Source organism: Lepidochelys olivacea (genome assembly GCF_965140295.1).
Source record: "Lepidochelys olivacea isolate rLepOli2 genome assembly, chromosome: 2".
In the NCBI taxonomy this organism is placed as follows: Eukaryota; Metazoa; Chordata; order Testudines; family Cheloniidae; genus Lepidochelys; species Lepidochelys olivacea.
This window is the reverse complement of record NC_140412.1, coordinates 190,308,968-190,327,935: the sequence shown is the minus strand read 5'-3', so window position 1 is coordinate 190,327,935 and position 18,968 is coordinate 190,308,968. Positions and strand designations below refer to the sequence as shown.

The following is an 18,968-nucleotide window of genomic DNA, read 5'->3' as shown; positions in this document are numbered from 1 at the left end:
AACATGCCTGATCCTGCTGGAGCTCTGTCTAAATGAATGCTCCCATTAGGGGAGCTGTGCCAAACCTGTGAAGTCAATAGCAAAAAGAAAATTAATCTCCCAACCATGAATTTCCAGGTAATAAATTACATCAGAGTTTGGACATATCCTTGGAAACCTTTGTCCCTAGACATATTATGTTGGACATTTCCCAGCAGTTAATAACTGCTGTAGGAACTTAACCTGAGGGTCAGTTGCTGATCTGCTGAGTTCCCAAGATACCTGCGTATTTTGTTTCTTTTTAAAATAGTATTTTTTTCACTTTGCCCCTGGAAAGTTGTCGACCCACCTCACAGTGATAACATTCCACGTGGTAATCCTTGTCCATGGACACAACTCGAATTGTCTCATCAGACCCCTGTAAGTATTAAAGCAAAAAAAATATATTAAACAGATGGGGGGAGAGGGGGTAAAGGAGGCTATGACACATGGGTTCTGTGAATTTCTTCCTGTAGCAATGTGGATATTGAACAAATGCATGTGGGCCACTGGCAGAAAACCTCAAATAAAGCCTGCCATCTGCAGATCTGCTTTCAGCAAAGCTTCGTCATCAATCTACTGTAGGCATCCCTGGAAAACTGAACATCAGAGACTAAAAGATTTCTGCTGGCCAAGTCAATCCCAAATGGATACAGCAAGGAGTATGTGTAATCCTTCAATATTTCACATTTCTGAGAAAGTGTCAGCATTTTTAACTGTTTCTACCAAAAAACACAAATTAAAAAGATTATGATGAATAAGAACTCGATTCTAGTGGAGGGCACACCCTCATACATGGAACACTCTTCAAATCAGCAACTTGGTATTGACTAAGGGACAAGTTAGCCTGACCTACCAGTAACAGCAACGAAATCTCACAGAAGGTGAAAAGAGCAGATTAACACAGTTGTAGCAAACTGAACGATCAAGCAGAGGAACCACTGAGTCTCAAACACTGCACCTTAACCTTGGGCCAACGGAGGCTGAGACTGCTATGAAAGCAGCACTCTGGTGGAAACGTACAGCTCTTGTGAGCCAGGAAAACATTCAGCCTGACACAGAGTTAAGCATAAAGGAAAAAATGGCTTGATCCTAGGGGTCCCCAGGAAAGCAGTGGAGTAAGAATTGTAAGCAATAGCAAAAAAGGTTCTTACCTCAGTTGGCAGAATGGGATGTCCACATGCTGCACATTTTGGAGCTAAAACTCTAAAAGAGCAATGAGAAATTACAGTTACACCCATGCCATCTGTATGAAAGAGGCTTGTAGGTTCTGACTAAGAAGTAATCTACAGCATGTGGTTTTTCACTTTATCTGCAAGGATAGTGTTGTGAAGAGCTTTTCATTCCAAGTGTTTGTTAGTTCATTTTGTAAACAAACTGGATACCACCATATAGCCCTAATATTGGCTCAAATGGCTGCACAATCTGCAGTAAACACTACTTATGGAGGAAGTCATAAATCCCAGGGCCAGTCTACAAGTTTTTTATACATCCAGAGCATGGAGCATCCGGACCATAGACTCTATCAGTGAATATTGTACATGATCCATTCAAATATGTCATTTATGCCAGTTATATCCTGGTGTGACTGATAGAAACTGCTCTGATCTGAGGAGCTGCCATTTTGGAATAAACACTTTTGAGAAACTACTTCCTCTAGAATGGAAGGGCACCTGTGTTTAGACACATCTTTTAAAATTGAAAACTTTTAGGAGTGGTGAGCATGGCTAGTTATTCTCAGAAGGAGCCATACCAAGCTGGTAGCTGCAGACCCTCAGATAAAACAGTCCCTCACCTTCTCGCAACTGTTGTTCTTCGCGTTGTCCAATCAGGTGTGCGTGCGCCGCGTGCACGGACGTCGGAAAGTTTTTCCCTTAGCAGCTCCTGTCGGGTTGGCTGTGGAGCCCCCTGGAGCGGTGCCTTCATGGCGCTGACTATATGATCCTGCTGACACGACCCCCCTTCAGTTTCTTCTTGCCGGCTACTCCGACAGAGGGGAAGGAGGGCGGGTATTGGAATGGACTTGAACACATCTTGAAGAACAACATTTACGAGAAGGGGAGTAACCGTTTTTTCTTCTTCGAGTGCTTGTTCACGGCAATTCTAATCAGGTGACTCCCAAGCTCTACCCCAGAGGTGGGGTCGGAGTCAAGGAATTGCTGATTGGAGCACCACTCTGATGAATGCCGCATCATCTTTGGTGAGCTGGGTGATAGCATAGCGAGTGGTAAATGTATGCACCAATGACAAACTTGCTGCTCTGCAGATCTCCTGTATCGGGACCTGGGCAAGGAAAGCAGCTGACGAAGCTTGTTCCCTTGTAGAATGTGCCATAATAGCAGGGGGTGGGACCTTGGCCAGCTCATAACATGTGCGGATATAACCTGTCCAGGCCCTTGAGGAAACACCCTACCATGGGGTTGGCGAATATGGAATGTCCAGACGCTCCCCGATGGAAGGCTGAGATAGCAGCGAGGTGTACCTTATTGGATGATGCTGCCAGGCCTTGTTGTTTCAGGTGTAGGAGAAACTCCAGGATGAATGGTACAGGCACCTGGAGTGGAGGTGTGTGATGCTGGGCACACCAGCAAATAAACCTCTTCCACTTAGCTAGATAAGTGGCTCTGGTGGATGGTTTCCTGCTGCCTAGTAGGACCTCCCTCACCGGTCCCGACCACAGGAGCTCCATCAGGTTTAGCGACGAAGATTCCAGGCCGCAAGATGGAGGGACTGGAAGTCCAGGGTGGTGAAGGCAACTGTGGTCTTGTGTGTTCAGATCGGGGTAGAGTGGTAGTATGATCGGGGTGTCCACTGACAGCTCCAGAAGCGTGGTGTACCAATGTTGACGGGGCCATGTGGGGGCAAGCAGGATTACTTTTGCCTTGTTTCTGCGGATCTTGAGCAGCACCTTGTGCATGAGTGGGACCGGTGGGAGACATACATGAGGTGATCTCTCCAAGGTAGCAGGAATGTGTCCGAGATTGAACCCGAGCTGTGTTTCTGGAAGGAGAAGAACATTGGGCACTTTCTGTTGCTCTGGGTGGCAAACATCGATTTGGGGAAATCCCCACCTTTGGATGGAATGTATGACATCTGAATGGATGGACCACTTATGATTACGGAAGGACCTGTTGAGGTGGTCTGCTAGTTTGTTCTGCACGCCTGGGAGATAGCCCACTCCATTCACCTGGAGGCATCCTATGCAGAACTCCCATAGCTGGAGGGCTTTCCAACATAGGGGAGAGGACCAGGCTCCACCCTGCTTGTTGATGTAAAACATGGCTGTGGTGTTATCCATCATCACTGCCACAAACTGGCCTTGCAGTAGGGACTGGAAAGTTTGGCATGCTAGTTGCACCGCTCTGAGCTCCCTGATACTGATCTGGAGTAAGAGTTTGTTCTCTGACCATGGGCCCTGTGTTCGGAGATCTCCGAGATGTGCCCTCCAACCCAGTGCTGACATGTCCATTACCAGGGACAAGGAGAGCTGTAGGCTGTTGAAGGGGACTCCTGCGCACACCAATGGAGGGACTTGAGTACTTGCTGCGGCACCGTCACCACTGAGTCCCGGCTGTCGCGCCCCAGGTGATCGGCCGAAGTGAGCCACGCTTGGAATGGTCTGAGCCTCAGTCTGGGATGCCAGACTACGTAAGTGCAGGCTGCCATGTGGCCGAGGAGACTCTGGCATCCCCTTGTTGTAGCGGTCGGGTATCAACTGAGGTTTCGAATAATGTCTGTTATGGCTTGGAATCAGGTCTCTGGCAGGAATGCCCTTGCCTGTATCAAGTCCAGCACCACCCCGATTAATTCTATTCTTTGGGTCGGTGACAAGGTTGACTTATTCACATTGAGGAGGAGTCCCAGTCCCTGGCAGTCGGCGGAATCGAGGCCGGGGTCTGTCACAGGGTCTTTATGTTGTTTTGAACAGTCTTGATCAAAGGCAGAGCTACCCGTGATGGACCTTCGGGAGTGAGAATATCCACCATGGGGGTCCTTGGCCTCGACCACCTCCTCCGCTTGCAACCCCACATTGCAGGCAATCCGCCTAAGGAGGTCCTGATGTGCCCTGTGGTCAATTGGAGGAGAGCCCAAAGCTGACCCCCCTGCCACAGCTTCATCAGGGGAAGAAGACAAGCTGGCCAGAGAAGGTACTGGGTCCTACTGCCCCTCCAGCTCCCTGACCTCTTGGTCAGTGCATGCCCCTGTGGCAGCTACAGCTGGGGTGGCTGTAGCCTGACTCTGCGGCTGGTCCTGTGTTGGAGGTGCCTCAGCCGCGACCCGAGCCTGAAGGGGCAGTTGGGACAGAGTGGCCTCGGATCCCCGAGGCGTAGGCCCGTCCCTAGGAGAGTGGGGTGGCCGGTGTTCTGAGGCTACCGATCTTGAACCCCTTGAAAAGATGTCCTGGGTCTGGGGGTAAGTCTAGGGGGCCCAAAAGGGCCACTGCGCCGACGGCTGTCAAGGCGGTTGCCTCGCAGACCTATGTCGACTGTGTCTCAAGTAATACGAGCCGGCATCAGACTCTGAGGAAGTGGAGCCTGGTTGCGATGACCACAGCGGCGCCGAGGGCCTATGAATCAAAGACTGGTGCCATGATGAGGTGGAGCACCGGTGCCGGGATGACTTCACTGGGGGCTGGTCTTATTGGCACCCGAGGCTTGTCCCTGAGAACTGGGAGCTGTGCAGCCGTCATCTCGATCAGGTCCCTGGTGGCTTCAAAAGCGTCCGGGGTGGAGGGTGGCTCTAACACCTCCACTTCACACTGCCCTGCCAGAAAGTCGCTACGTGCTGGACTCAACAGTCCTTCTGGGGCACCAAAGTCAACGGCACCGACTCGTGCCGACTTAGCACCGGGTCCTTTCTGGGGTGTGCCCAGGCATCCCGATGGTCCTGCGGTTTTCGGGGTCAGCGAGCATCCCCTTTTGGCCTTCTTGTGTTGCTTGTGCGGCATCGCGGAAGTCGAGCAGTGCTGGGCTGCTATTCCTGGCTACGGTGCCGGGGAGCGCTGGTGCCAAGGGTCTTTTGCGCTAGAGTCCTTCCTTGGCGCCGTGTCGCGTATGGATGCCAGAGCACTCCGTACGGACACGCTCGGTGCCAATCTTGGCAGTTTGCAGCCGGCTGTGGGCGGAGAGCGGATTCCATTAAAAGTTGTTTTAGGCAAAAATCATACTCCTTCTTGGCCGAAAAGCCCTGCAGATTTTGCACCTCTCCATTTGGTGCGCCTCCCCCAGACACTTTAGGCAACAGTCGTGGGGGTCACTGATGGGCATAGGCCTATTGTAAACACTGCAGGGTTTAAAGCCTTGGGCTCGCAGCATGACCCAGAGCACAAGGGTGAGGTCAGGGATTGGGAAGAGGCCCTACTCCCAACCTATGTACTAAATTAACTATGTAAATTAACAATACAACTATGTGCTAAATTAACTATAACACTAACTTGAAACTCGAACAACTAACAGGAGAACACTAAGGGAGCACTTGCTGAGCAAGTGAGCACTGTTCCAACAGCCATAACGGATGGTAAGAAAGAACTCAAGGGGGGTCGGGTCGGCAGGGTCATATACCCAGCACTATGAAGGCACCACTCCAGGGGGCTCCACAGCTGACCCAACGGGTGCTGCTCAGAGAAAAACTTTCCGATATCCATGCACGCGGCATGTGCACACCTGATTGGAACTGACGTGAACAAGCACTCGAAGAACCACCGAGCAGTTTCTATCACTAGGTCATACAAGCCTTTTTTATCGGCTCATGTACACTATAATAGTAGAGTGCCAGCTCTTTTACCGTGAAAGGTAGGAAATTGCTTTTTTGTTGAAAGGCGATCCGGATGTTTAAAAATGTCATGGTCTGGCTCTAGGATTTACTTTTTCATCTACAAGTACTATTTACTGCAGATTATTCAGCCATTCAGGGGTAGATTTCAGGTTGAAGGAGTCCTTGAAAGAGCAGTGAACCCCACTTAAAGAAGGGCTAGGAAGTAGGAATAGAATAGCATTGCATTATCTGTCTGAAAACAGACAGCCACAAAAGTAGCTACTCAGAGAGGTGGAAGTGGGGACAGGGAAAATTAGACACAGGAATAATCCTTGCACAGACATATTAAAAGACCTGGGGCCCAATTTCATTACAGTTGGGGCAGGATCAAGCTTAAATAGTGTTTTGGGTGGGTTCAAATCATTTCAAGTGCAAGGGAGTCTGCATTACTTTATAGTAATAGTTTATAATATATTTATATTACTTTATAGTAATTACTCTATAGTAATAGTTACATCTACAAGAAATTAAAACCTTAGCACAAGTGCAACATAAGACAATTCTATGGGGCACCTGAGAGCAGGAGTATTGTATATTTCAATACCCTCCTTGACCGTAAGAGGAATCAGGCAGCAGAATGGAGTAAGTGAATGGCTCAAAGTGTATGTCAACTGGTAGGTCTAATATTACGTATGACAGTAGCCCTTTAATCTCCCTAGATAGTATATTTCTGGTGATTTGCAAGTAGATTTTTTTTATGATACATCATTTGTTTAATTAACTGACTGTATAAAAAGCTGGATACTAACCCCCATCCCCTCACGAAAACAACCACCACCACCAGACACACGCACACACATACATATATTCCGCACTGACATCCTAATAATATTTAGTTCTTACAAGCCAGAGTCAGCCCCTGGTATAACTAAGTGTAGCTCCCATTGGCTTCAAAGGGATTTACCAGTTTACTTCAGGGCTGATTTAGTTCTTACTCCTTTAAAGCACTTTACAAACATTAACTAATTGAACCATACATTCCCCCTGAGAGATCGGTGAATATGACATCAATTTTGCAGACGGTGTTAAGTGACTTACCCAAGGTCATAGAGGAAGTCAGTGGCAGAATGAAGGGAAGAGGTCAGGAGTTCCTAGCACCCAGTCCCATGCTTATTCCACTAGACCATACACCTACACTATTTTGAAGGTTAAATGAGTGGGTTTTCGACTAGGTTTACTTAGCTGTTTCCTTCGTTCTTACTTGTGGTAATCTCTGACACAGTAGATTTTGTTCTCAGTGTCTACCGTGAATGGCACTCCATCCAGACATTCATTACAGATCACACAACGGAAGCAGCCTGGATGGTATGATTTCCCTAGAGCCTGCAGGATCTGCAATAAACCAGAGACAGAAGAGAGCTCACGAACAGGCATTAAAAGATGAGAGTATAGCAGTAGGAGCATACTACCAACCACCTGGCCAGAATGGTGATGGTGACTGTGAAATGCTAAGGGACATTAGAGAGGCTACAAAAACAGAAAACCCAATAATAATGGGGGATTTCAACTATTCTCATATTCACAGAGTATGTATCACCCCAGGATGCGCTGCAGAAATAAAATTTCTAATCACTATTAATGACTGTTTCTTGGAGCAGGTAGTCCTGGAACCCACAAGGGGCGAGGCAATTCTTGATTTCGTCTTAAGTGGTACACAGGATCTGATCCACGATGTGAATATAGCTGAATCATTGAGTAATAGTGACCATAATGTAATTACATTTAATATCTTTGTGGGGGGGAATACTGAAGAAACCCATCACAGTAGCATTTAACTTCAAAAAGGGGAACTACAGAAAAACGAAGAAGCTAGTTAAACAGAAATTAAAAGAAATAGTCACAAGAGTGAAATGCCTGCATGCGGCATGGAAACTTTTTAAAAACACCGTAAGAAAGGCTCAAATTAAATGTATAACCCAAATTAAAAAAAATAAAACCAGTAAGAGGCTAAAAAAATGCCACCATGGCTAAACAGAGTAAAAGAGGTGTTTATAGCGGTGAAAAAAACTTTTAAAAATTGGAAGTCATAGCCTGCTGCGGAAAATAGAAAGGAACATAAACTCTGGCAAATCAAGTGTAAAAGTATAATGAGGCAGGCCAAAAAAAGAATTTGAAGAGCAACTAGCAAAAAACCCAAAAACTAACAGCAATTTTTTTTTTTTTTTTTTAAAGTTCATCAGAAGCAGAAAGCCTGCCAAACCATCAGTGGGGCCACTGGACGATCAAGGTACTAAAGGAGCACTCAAGGAAGACAAGGCCATTGTGGAGATGCTAAATGAATTCTTCACATTGGTCTTCACTGGAGAGGATGTCGGGAAGAAACCCACATCAGAGCTATCCTTTCTGGGGGACAAAATCTGAAGTACAGCCCCACACTGATGCACAAATAGAAGAGATTTTGAACAAATTAATAAATTAAACAGTAATAAGTCACCAGGACCAGATGATATTCACTCAAGAGTTCTGAAGGAACTCAAATGTGAAACTGCAGAACTACCAACTGTGGTATGTAACCTATTGCTTAAATCGGACTTTGTACCAGATGTCTGGAGAATAGGTAATGTAATGCCAATTTAAAAAAAAAAAAAAAAGGGCTCCAGAGGCAATCCTGGCAATTACAGGACGGTAAGTCTAACTTCAGTACCAGGCAAACTGGTTGAAACTATAATAAAGAACAGAATTGTCAAACACAGAGATGAACTCTATTTTGGGGAGGGTCAACATGGTTTTTGTAAAGGGAAATCCTCACCAGTCTATTAGAATTCTTTGAGGGTGTCAAACATGTGGACAAGGGAAATAGTGTACTTGGAATTTTAGAAAGCTTTTGACAAGGTCCCTCACCAAAGGCTCTTCAGCCAACTAAGCAGTCATGTGATAAGAGGGAAGGTCCTCTCATGGATCAGTAACTGGTTAAAAGATAGGAAACAAAGGTTAGGAATAAATGGCCAAGTTTTTTTTTTTAGGGGAGAGAGGTAAATAGAGTCCCCCCCAAAATGTGTTCTGGGACCAGTGCTGTTCAACATATTCATGGAAATAGGGGTAAACCCCAAAGGTGGCAAAGTTTGCAGGTGATACAAAATTACCCAAGATAGTTAAGTCCAAAGCAGGCTGTGAAGAGTTACAAAGGGACCTCACAAAACTGGGTAACTGGACAACAAAATGGCAGATGAAATTCAGTGTTGATAAATGCAAAGTAATACACATTGGAAAACATAATCCCAATTATACATACAAAATGATGAGGTCTAAATTATCTGTTATTACTCAAGAAAGATCTTGGAGTCATTGTGGATAGTTCTCTGAAAACATCTGTTCAATGTGCAGCGGCAGCCAAAAAAGCTAATAAAATGTTAGGCACTATTAGGAAAGGGATAGAAAATATAATGCCACTATATAAATCCATCGTGCATTCACACCTGGAATACCGAGTGCAGTTCTGGTCGCCCCATCTCAAAAAGGCTATTCTGGAATTGGAAAAAGTACAGAGAAGGACAACAAAAATGATCAGGGGTATGGAACCGCTTCCATATGAGGAGAGATTAAAGAGACTGCAGAAGTTCATCTTAGAAAAGAGATGACCAAGAGGGGATAAAATAGCGGTCTATACAATTACAGAAAGTGAATAAGGAAGTGTTATTTACCCCTTCACGTAATTCAAGAACCAGACGTCACCCAATGAAATTGATAGGCAGCAGGTATAAAACAAACAAAAGGAAGTACTTCTTCACACAACACACATTCACCCTGTGGAACTCATTGCCAGGGGATGTTGTGAAGACCAAAAGTATAACTGAGTTCAAAAAAGAATTAGATAAGTTCATGGAGGATAGGTCCATCAACAGCTATTAGGCAAGTGGTCAGGGACGCAACCCTATGCTCTGGTGTCCCTAAATATCTGACTGCCAGACACTGGGACTGGATGACAGGATGGATCACTGGATAAATTGCCCCGTTCTGTTCACTCCCTCTGAAGCAACTGGCACCAGTCACTGTCAGAAGACACGATACTGAGCTAGATGGACCATTGGTCTGACCCAGTAGAGCCATTCTTATGTGCTTATGAAAATAATATACTTATGACACTACATCAGACAATGGTGGAGTGTCATAGGACATACTATGTCCTGTTTTAGTAATTTAATTGTAAGAATGATTTAGCAGAGATAGAAATGGTCCAGAGAAGAGCAGCTGGGATCTACATTTAGCAAGAAATTCCAAAGACTAGAATTATTTAGCTGGAAAGAAGAGTTGGCAGGGGCTAGATTTAGAGATTCAAAATTACAAAAGTCAAAGGAAAAAAATGACTGATTTTTCCTTTAAACTCTGTCTAAAACCTTAAGAATATGGGGACACTGCATAATTAAAGGACAGGAAATACAGAGCCAACAAAAGAAAATACCTCTTTTCACTCTTCTGCAACAGGCTGAGACAAATGTAGCGAAGAGAGGACCAGCATAGTAACAGATACTATGGTCCAGCCCCCAGCCCACCAATGCCCTACCTGCCCCCAAGCTCAATGAGCTGCGGGGAGCCATGCTCTCATGCAGTGGGTGTGGACAGGATCATCACTGAACTGCCACAGGAGTTCATAAGAAGTCAAAGTCAGTGTGTTTTTAAACATCCTGCTTCTTCAAACCAAAGTTCATTTTAAACAGACACTGAAAACGTGTCTGTGCAACAAATATGAATGGATGCTAGTTTTGCTTCCTGGCCATGACAAGCCAGAGGATTAGGATTCTTTCACTGTCACAAGTCATCACACCAGCTAGACTAATAGATCAAATGAGGTGATCCTATATATGAATTTCTTTTGCCCTGGAGACATCATTCTAAAATGCTGTTTTCTTTCTGAGGCAAGCATCACTTACCATGTCCATTATCAAATGACCACAAATGAAACACCTGTCAGCTGACTGCTGGAAACCTGAATACTGCAAGGAGAAAAAATTGGCTTAACATTTTACAAGGCTGGGTAACACACACACTTTGTATGATGGGGAGTGATCTGTCTTACTCTGCTCAGCACTCCTTAATGAAGCAAAGCTTCCTTTTGTTTTGTCTAAACAAATATTGGGTAGGCCTCATTAGAATGTCTCAAAGTTACAGTGTCAGATTTTCAAAGTTAAGAGGGTCTGTAAATTTCCATAACTCTAGGGTGCTAATTTAAGTTTAAATTGAGTTTAACATATGTGAGCAAATACCAGAGGTGCACATGCAAATCAGGGATCTACTGATAATGCATGTGTGCTTACTGGACCATGTACATGCAAATATCAGGTATTATGCATGTACATCTCGTATTTATATGTGTAAATTAGGTGTACACCTATAGAACCTGGCCTAATTTGAAAATCCGGCCCGCAATCTCACTAGGTTCATAAATGTAAACTTGGAGGGCCAAATTCTACCTTTATTTATGCTGGTATAAATGTGGCATAAATATCACTGAAGTCAATGGCACTGTCCCAGCTTAGTGCTGGTATAATTCAGAATAGAATTTGGCCCAGAGGATTATTTTTGCCAAGAACTAAACATATGGACCTGATTCTCAATTACATTAATGCCACTTTTACACCACTGCCACCAAATGTAAGAGACATCCACTTTAAATGTGCTTTACACAGCATGAGTAGTAGAAAGGGTTTTAGTGTAAATGAGCAACAAGCCCACCAAGTATTTTTAATATATCTAATTAGACTGTATGTTTTACAATGCCTGGATTATTAACATCTATTGTTTTTAAATTACACGAGAGAGAAGGAAACTAAAGAGGGACTCCTCTTCTCCCCAATAGCAATCGCTGGGGCTGATCAATAAGAGGGCACTTCGGGGGAGAAAGGGGGAAGCAGAATGAACTCACTCACTCGCTAACTAACCACCACCAAACAACAAACTAACTCACAAAACAACACAAAAATAATACAAAATAAAACAAATCACCCTCCCAAAAGTCTTAGCTAAACACCCATAATCTAATGCTTCATTAACTTATTTTTCATAGTCTTTTTTTCTCCTTTACATCCTGTTTTTTCAGTGACTTTTCTTGTACTCCAAGGACTGTCTCTGTGCCTGGAGTCCAAGGTCATTTCTGTATTCTAAGGCTATTGCTGCATTTCTGTGCCACCCAGATGCACCTACATAGGGACCACCAACCACTCCATAAATGATCAGAGGGACTGCTTCTAGAGCAATGCTGTTAACATAGTTCAGCCCAGTACCCAAAGTAAGTGTCTGGTCCAAAGCCCATTGACATCAATGGACTTTGTAACCGGCCCTAAGTGTGCCACTTCCACAGCGTGTGAAAGAGCCGCAGAAGTCTTAATGTTGTTTCAGGGTGCTGTTATGCAGGGCACCTAAATCAGATAGGTATTTAATAAATATTTTTAAGCACTGCTCACCCTACTCTGTCCACAGTGCATCAGGGTGTCTCATCTCTCTCAAAAATGTCCAGTCAGAGAAAGTTGATAGGAAGGGGAAAATCTGTTCCCTTGCTTGTTTCTCTCTCTCTCAGTTTATCATGCCCTCATCCCCACCATATCTGAACATACAACCCAATCCCTTTCCGGTGAATGCTGCTTGTTGCCAGTCTTTTGCTGAAATGTCAGTTCTTGGATTCTGAGAGTTGCTTGCATTACAGTTTCTCTGAGTCACAGCATGCAAGTTGCAACAGGAGAGGCACAGGGCACAAATGCACTCACCAGAAAGTCTTCTTCACAGAACACCTTTCCGTTAACAAAATAAAAGGCTTTTCCTCTCAGTTTTCGACCTAGGGAGAAAAAAGAGGAGGGAGAAAAAAGTTAGTAGATGGATGGAAAAAAAATATACACTACCAAAAGCTGGTAAAAGAGATGCATTTGGGGCAGTATCTGTCTTTTTGGTTTCCGTTTGTGCAGCACCTAGCAAAAATGGGGCACTAGTTCTTGACTAGAGCTCTTAGGTGCTATTGTCATGACAATAATTATGATTATGATTACTATTATCATCCAACTGAGCTGAATGCTAGAAACTATTCCAGGCCTAGAATATCACTAACCAGGTTTTCTTTTTAATAACAGTCCTGTGATCTTTGGATTCTAATCACTGTGTTGCAACAAGGGTGATTTCAACAATGAGAGTTTCACATTCCATGTGGCTAGATGGTTATTAAAGTCTCAATGTCCTTTTATCGAATAAAACTTACCTAAGAAACGACCTCAGCACAACATACTGCTTAATGCCACAAAATACCATCTCCCACACTCCTCTCTGAAACTAAGTGAGAGAGGGAAGCAGTAGGGATAGTTTGCTGATTCACTCTGGAAGCCACCGCTGGTGAGTGGTTAGGTAAATAAGGGTATGTGAACAGGGGTTTATCTATACTAGACTTTATTTCTTTAAAATTTCCCACCAGTGCTGTTCCACCAGTAGGAGCATGTCTTTAGGTGGACTAAGGCACTTGCAGCTGTCAGCATTTTAAACACCAAATCATCTGGACCTGCTCTGAGCAGAGTTAGGCACCAAAATGGCTAAAAGCCTGACTGGACTATACTAGCATGCCCATTATTGCTACTGCCTTGGGAGTTGTGCTGGTTCTAGCAATGGTGTGATTTTTTTTCCCCCTGGGGAAAAAAAGAGCTTTTTTTGCATTCATTTTTAGAGTACCTCTAGTGTCTCTTTACAATCCACTTTCCCCGTTAAGGCTGTGACATTATCCTCTAAAGTGGCAGCTGATCTGCTTGTGTATCTGTCGGAGGTAAACTGTTACAAAACCTGCTGCAATTTCCAAGGAGGAACCCTGCAGCCAGCATTCCTGATTAGAAAGTACATGGCCAGAGTCTGATTTCAGACACATACATGGAACTTCAGCAAGGAAAAGGCAGTATAATTCTAGGAGCAGAATGTACAACATCCCATTTGATACATTACATAGGGTAAATACGGTCTAAGAAAACAAATATTGCCAGATTATTGTAGGTTGCTGTGCTTAGAGCGTAAGTTGCTAGGCATAGGATTTATGTTTTCCTCTACGTTCTGTGCAGCACGAAGCACATTTCTGGCACTCGCAAAATAATAATGCTACTCACTGTAACATACAGAATTAACAAAGGCAGACAACAGAATGAAGCAACATAATTAAAGTGTAATCAGTTTCATGGTGTGTACACCAGAGGGCGCTTTCAGACAGGCCAGAAAACACCATGTACCACTAGTTAGGAAATCAAATGCTTGAAATCCTGGCCCTATTGAGGGCCATGGAAATTTTGCCAATGACTTCAATTGGGCCAGGATTTCACCCTTTGTCTTTAGTGCTTGATCTGGAGGAGGACAAAGAAGGGAAAAGAATATTGCAGCTGCATTTCTTGAAAAGTCAGCCACTGTTTGCTCATGCAACAGCCAATTTTATCAGCAGCATGGGCAGGTAACAAGTGCATCTGAAGGGACTAGCTATGATAGAAGAACCACCATGTAATGGGGTTTTCTGTCACACTTAAGGACAACTGGGTTACGATAGGTTTTTATTGCCAGGTTGGATGGGAAAGCACAGCTTGATAACTACGTGAGGGAATGATGTTCCAGTTTAGCTCTTAGCCTTGCCCCCAAAAGACTGTTCACAGCAAGGTCAAATAGTTTCAGACAGCCTCTACAGGAAACCGGACATCATGTTTCAAAATCCCACTGGGTAGAAGCCTGTCAAACCATGGGGGTGGGGGTGGGGAGGGTGTTGTTTTGTTTTTTGGAGGTGTGGGGGGAGTTCATGCTTGTACGGAACACACATTTCTGTGAGCAAACACAGGTTTGCACTCTGGGTACAAGCAGAATTTAATGATGCAGCTCACTTTGACAATTTGACTCTCCAAATCAACTAGCATGGAGCATACAAACATGAACTACAGCAGACTTCAAGGCCAGTGAACGTAGCAGTATATGTAGCATGGGACATTATGAAACAAGGACACGTCCAACCACTGCTATGATTCCTTAACAAGCAGTCTTTGTTGACCAGAGGACCACCCCACTAATAACCCAAACCTTCTTCCGGGGGTTAACGTTCTCCCTGCATACAGCAGTCACAGACATACCCACAGCAGTCACAGACATACCCACAGCAGAAACACCTGCTGCAGAAGACAGAAGAATAGCCATGGTAGGTTCAGGCTGCCTTGCAGAGGTGCACTAGGGGTGAAAGAGATGGTGCAGGGAGCTCCCTTGCTCCCTAGCCTATGCTTGCAGGAAATGGCCATAATGCTGCAGGTGTGGAGGAGCTGCTGCAGGAGGAGGAGCTGCAGAAGCTGTTTCAGAGGGGATTTGGTCTTGGCTCCCCACCCGGCACCACTCAGTTCTGAGAGGGCTGCACCGGAGGGAGCACACGTGACATCAGTCGCACAGGTGCAGCAAGAGTTGCTGCTCGGTGTGCTCTCCCCAGCTCCTTGGCAGCACTGTGCATAGGAAGACGTGCCTCTTTCCAAGCCACTGCACCACTCCACCTCCATCACACGCACTATGCGTTCTAAGAGCAGTTATCTGGTCCATCATTTTTAAAGCATTCTCAGTTAATCATGAATCTCTGTCCTGGGGAAACGAAAAGCAGAACAGCAGCACAGGCCTGCAATCTTTCACCAGCCCAATAAGACCCCAGAGAGAAGGATGGCATAATCAATGGTTGTGTCTACATGCAGGCTGGCACCCAAATAACTAAATGGGCTTTAATCTACACCATGTGCTGTGCTGGTGCAAGTCTGTGTGTGTGGACACCCTTATTTCAGCACAAAAACACCCAGTTTCTGTTGTGCTGAAGTTGATATTTTACTGAGTTAAGCAAAATCAAAACAGAACATTGATTCCACAGTAAGAGTGTCCATACACTGACTTATACTGAAATAAGACAAGGTGTAGATTACAACCCATTCAGTCATTTGGGTGCTAGTTTGTGTGCAGATCTGTCCTACACAGGCACTGATTTTGATGGAGGGTTTGGTCAGCGGGGAGATGAGGAACAGAAGAGAGCTGTAATGAGACAATACTTCAGCTACTAATGATTATTTAGAATGTGATTGCCAAGTAGCTTCATGAGCAATTTAACAAGAGGCCAAAACAAGCAGTCCTAACTCAGAAAAATTGCCCACTGATTTCAACAGCAGTTTTGCCAGAGTATAGGTGTCAGGGTTGGGACCTACATAGCTAATTAAAAAACAAGAATTGAAACATTCAACTTAAAAAAATAAGTTACAAGCTAGCACACACAGTAGCATATCAAAACGCGAAGATGTCCAAAGGACTGTCCTGCTATCTGTAATGTATCTCCATAAAGACAGCTTGGGGAGGAGGAGGGGAAGAGGCTGAGGGAGAGAGAGAAAAGGCAGCAAAGCTGTGCCTGTTTCCGGATGAAGGCCCTGACCCGTGTGCTGGTGATACCCATTGCAACAGAGGGACACAGGTTGAGTTGCTGCCACAGTCATTCTTTGACAATGACAAAATGTATTTTGCAGGCATCGTACGCTGTGCATATTTTTAACCCCCTGACCCTTGCAGTCAAGGTTTATTACAGCAATCCCCAGTGGGGTCACAATTAATGTTCTGTGTCAATGTTTTCTTTATAAGCTCCTTTAGCAGCATGATAAGTCCCTTTGGAAGGTATTTATAATTTGGTTGTCAAAATTTGAAGTGGACAGATGCACAAGAGGTGCTACTCCCATGAATGCTTTACAGGAAAATAAAGTCAATTTTTTAAAATTGTTTTTGCTTTAGGGGAAGGGACAGAGGGGATTATTTAATTTTTAGCTCCTCTCTCGCCTCACCCCAACCTTCTTCTTCTCTAATCATCTGGCAGAAATTTAATGAGAAATTTTTCAAGTGACTACATAAATGGCGCCCATAAACACGTCCATGCAGCAATTGCATGCACAGAACCCCCAAGTGTGCACACAAATCAGGGAACTGCATACGCAAACAAGGCAGACATGAAAGGATTTATGCTCACAACATCCTTCTGAAGTAGGGAATTATCCCCATTTAACAGATACACAGAGACTGACTTCCCCAACATCACACAGGAAATCAATGGTGGAGCTAGGAATTGAAATATCTCTGGTCCTAGGCCAGTGCCTTAAACCATAAGGCTACCCATCCTCCCTGCTACTTGTTTTGAGTATACAAGTGTAAGACTTTGTGCAGTAGATGCATGTGCATTTTTTCCAGGCACCAACAGAAACCATAGATATACCAGAAGCACATGACAGGTCTAATAGACAGAACACATATGCCCATATTTAAAAATTTGACTCTTACTTCTCAGAAGTAGGACTGTCAAGCGATTAAAAAAATTAATCACGATTAATCGTGCTATTAAACATCACTTATTTACATATCTTTGGATGTCTTCTAGATTTTCAAATATATTAATTTCAATTACAACATAGAATATAAAGTATACAGTGCTCACTTTATTTTTTTTGTTACAAATATTTGCACTGTAAAAAACAAAAGAAATAGTATTTTTCAATTCATTTAATACAAGTACTGTAGTGCAATCTCCATCATGAAAGTTGAACTTACAAATGTAGAATTATGTACAAAAAATAACTGCATTCAAAAATAAAACAATGTAAAACTTTAGATCCTACAAGTCCTACGTCAGCCAATCGCTCAGACAAACAAGTCTGTTTACATTTGCAGGAGATAATGCTGCCCACTTCTTGTTTACAATGTCACCTGAAAGTGAGAACAGGCATTTGCATGGCACTGTTGTAGCTGGAGTCACAAGATATTTACATGCCAGATGCGCTAAAGATTCGTATGTCACTTCATGCTTCAACCACCATTCCAGAGGACATGGGTCCATGCTGATGATGGGTTCTGCTCGATAATGATCCAAAGCAGAGTGGACTGACACATGTTTATTTTTATCATCTGAGTCAGATGCCACCAGCAGAAGGTTGATTTTCTTTTTTGGTGATTTGTGTTTGGTAGTTTCCGCATCTGAGTGTTGCTCTTTTAAGACTTCTGAAAGCATTCTCCATACCCCGTCCTTCTCAGATTTTGGACGGCACTTCAGATTCTTAAACCTTGGGTTGAGTGCTGTAGCTATCTTTAGAAATCTCACATTGGTACCTTCTTTGCATTTAGTCAAATCCGCTGTGAAAGTGTTCTTAAAACAAACATGTGCTGGGTCATCATCCGAGACAACCATAACAAGAAATATATGGCAGAATGCGGGTAAAACAAAGCAGGAGACATACAATTCTCCCCCAAGGAGTACAGTCACAAATTTAACTGATGCATTATTTTTTTAATGAGCGTCATCAGCATGGAAGCATGTCCCCTGGAAAGGTGGCCAAAGCATGAAGGGGCATACGAATGTTTAGCATATCTGGCACGTAAATACCTTGCAATGCCAGCTACAAAAGTGCCATGCAAACACCTGTTCTCACTTTCAGGTGACATTGTAAATAAGACGCAGGCAGCAGTATCTCCCATCAATGCAAACAAATGCGTTTGTCTTAGCGATTGGCTGAACAAGAACTGAGTGGACTTGTAGGCTCTAAAGTTTTACATTGTTTTGTTTTTGGGTGCAAAAAAAAATCTACATTTGTAAGTTACACTTTCATGATAAAAGAGATTGCACTTCAGTACTTGTATGAGGTGAACTGAAAAATACTATTTATTTTATTTTTTACAATGCAAATATTTGTAATAAAAATAATAATATAAAGTGAGCACTGTACACTTTGTATTCTGTGTTTTAATTGAAATCAGTATATTTTCAAATGTAGAAAAACCTCCAAAATATTTAATACATTTCAACTGGTATTCTATTGTTTAACGTGTGATTAATTGCGATTAATTTTTTTGAGTTAATCACATGAGTTAACTGCGATTAATCGACAACCTTACTTAGAAGGCTTTCATTTTATTTTACTGAGTCAATGTGTTGGCGTCCCTAAGTAGCAAAATAGTATGCAAATCTCAAATAAAGCAAAGCCTTTCAAAAAGTTATACTCTGGGGTCCTCCTCATGCACCTCAGCACAAGGGTCCTGTGGAGCACAAGCCCCACTGAAGTCATTTCAGCAAGTGGTAGGATCGGGGCCTTATACAGTAAAACCTCAGAGTTACGAACACCAGCGTTACGAACTGACCGGTCAGCCACACACCTCATTTG

The 18,968-nt window shown here is 43.8% G+C and overlaps 1 protein-coding gene across 1 annotated transcript in view; it reads right to left on the bottom strand.

Moving 5' to 3' along the window:
• The window catches only part of LIMD1 (LIM domain containing 1), a 65,751-nt gene that overhangs the window by 8,761 nt on the left and 38,022 nt on the right, over nucleotides 1-18,968 (bottom strand). Inside the window, exons 4-8 of the mRNA XM_084619479.1 lie at nucleotides 12,531-12,598; nucleotides 10,701-10,763; nucleotides 7,034-7,164; nucleotides 1,173-1,224; nucleotides 329-397 (exon numbers count right to left, since the gene is read on the bottom strand). Coding sequence (XP_084475605.1) covers nucleotides 329-397; nucleotides 1,173-1,224; nucleotides 7,034-7,164; nucleotides 10,701-10,763; nucleotides 12,531-12,598 — 383 coding nt within the window. The remainder of the gene's footprint in view (nucleotides 1-328; nucleotides 398-1,172; nucleotides 1,225-7,033; nucleotides 7,165-10,700; nucleotides 10,764-12,530; nucleotides 12,599-18,968) is intronic.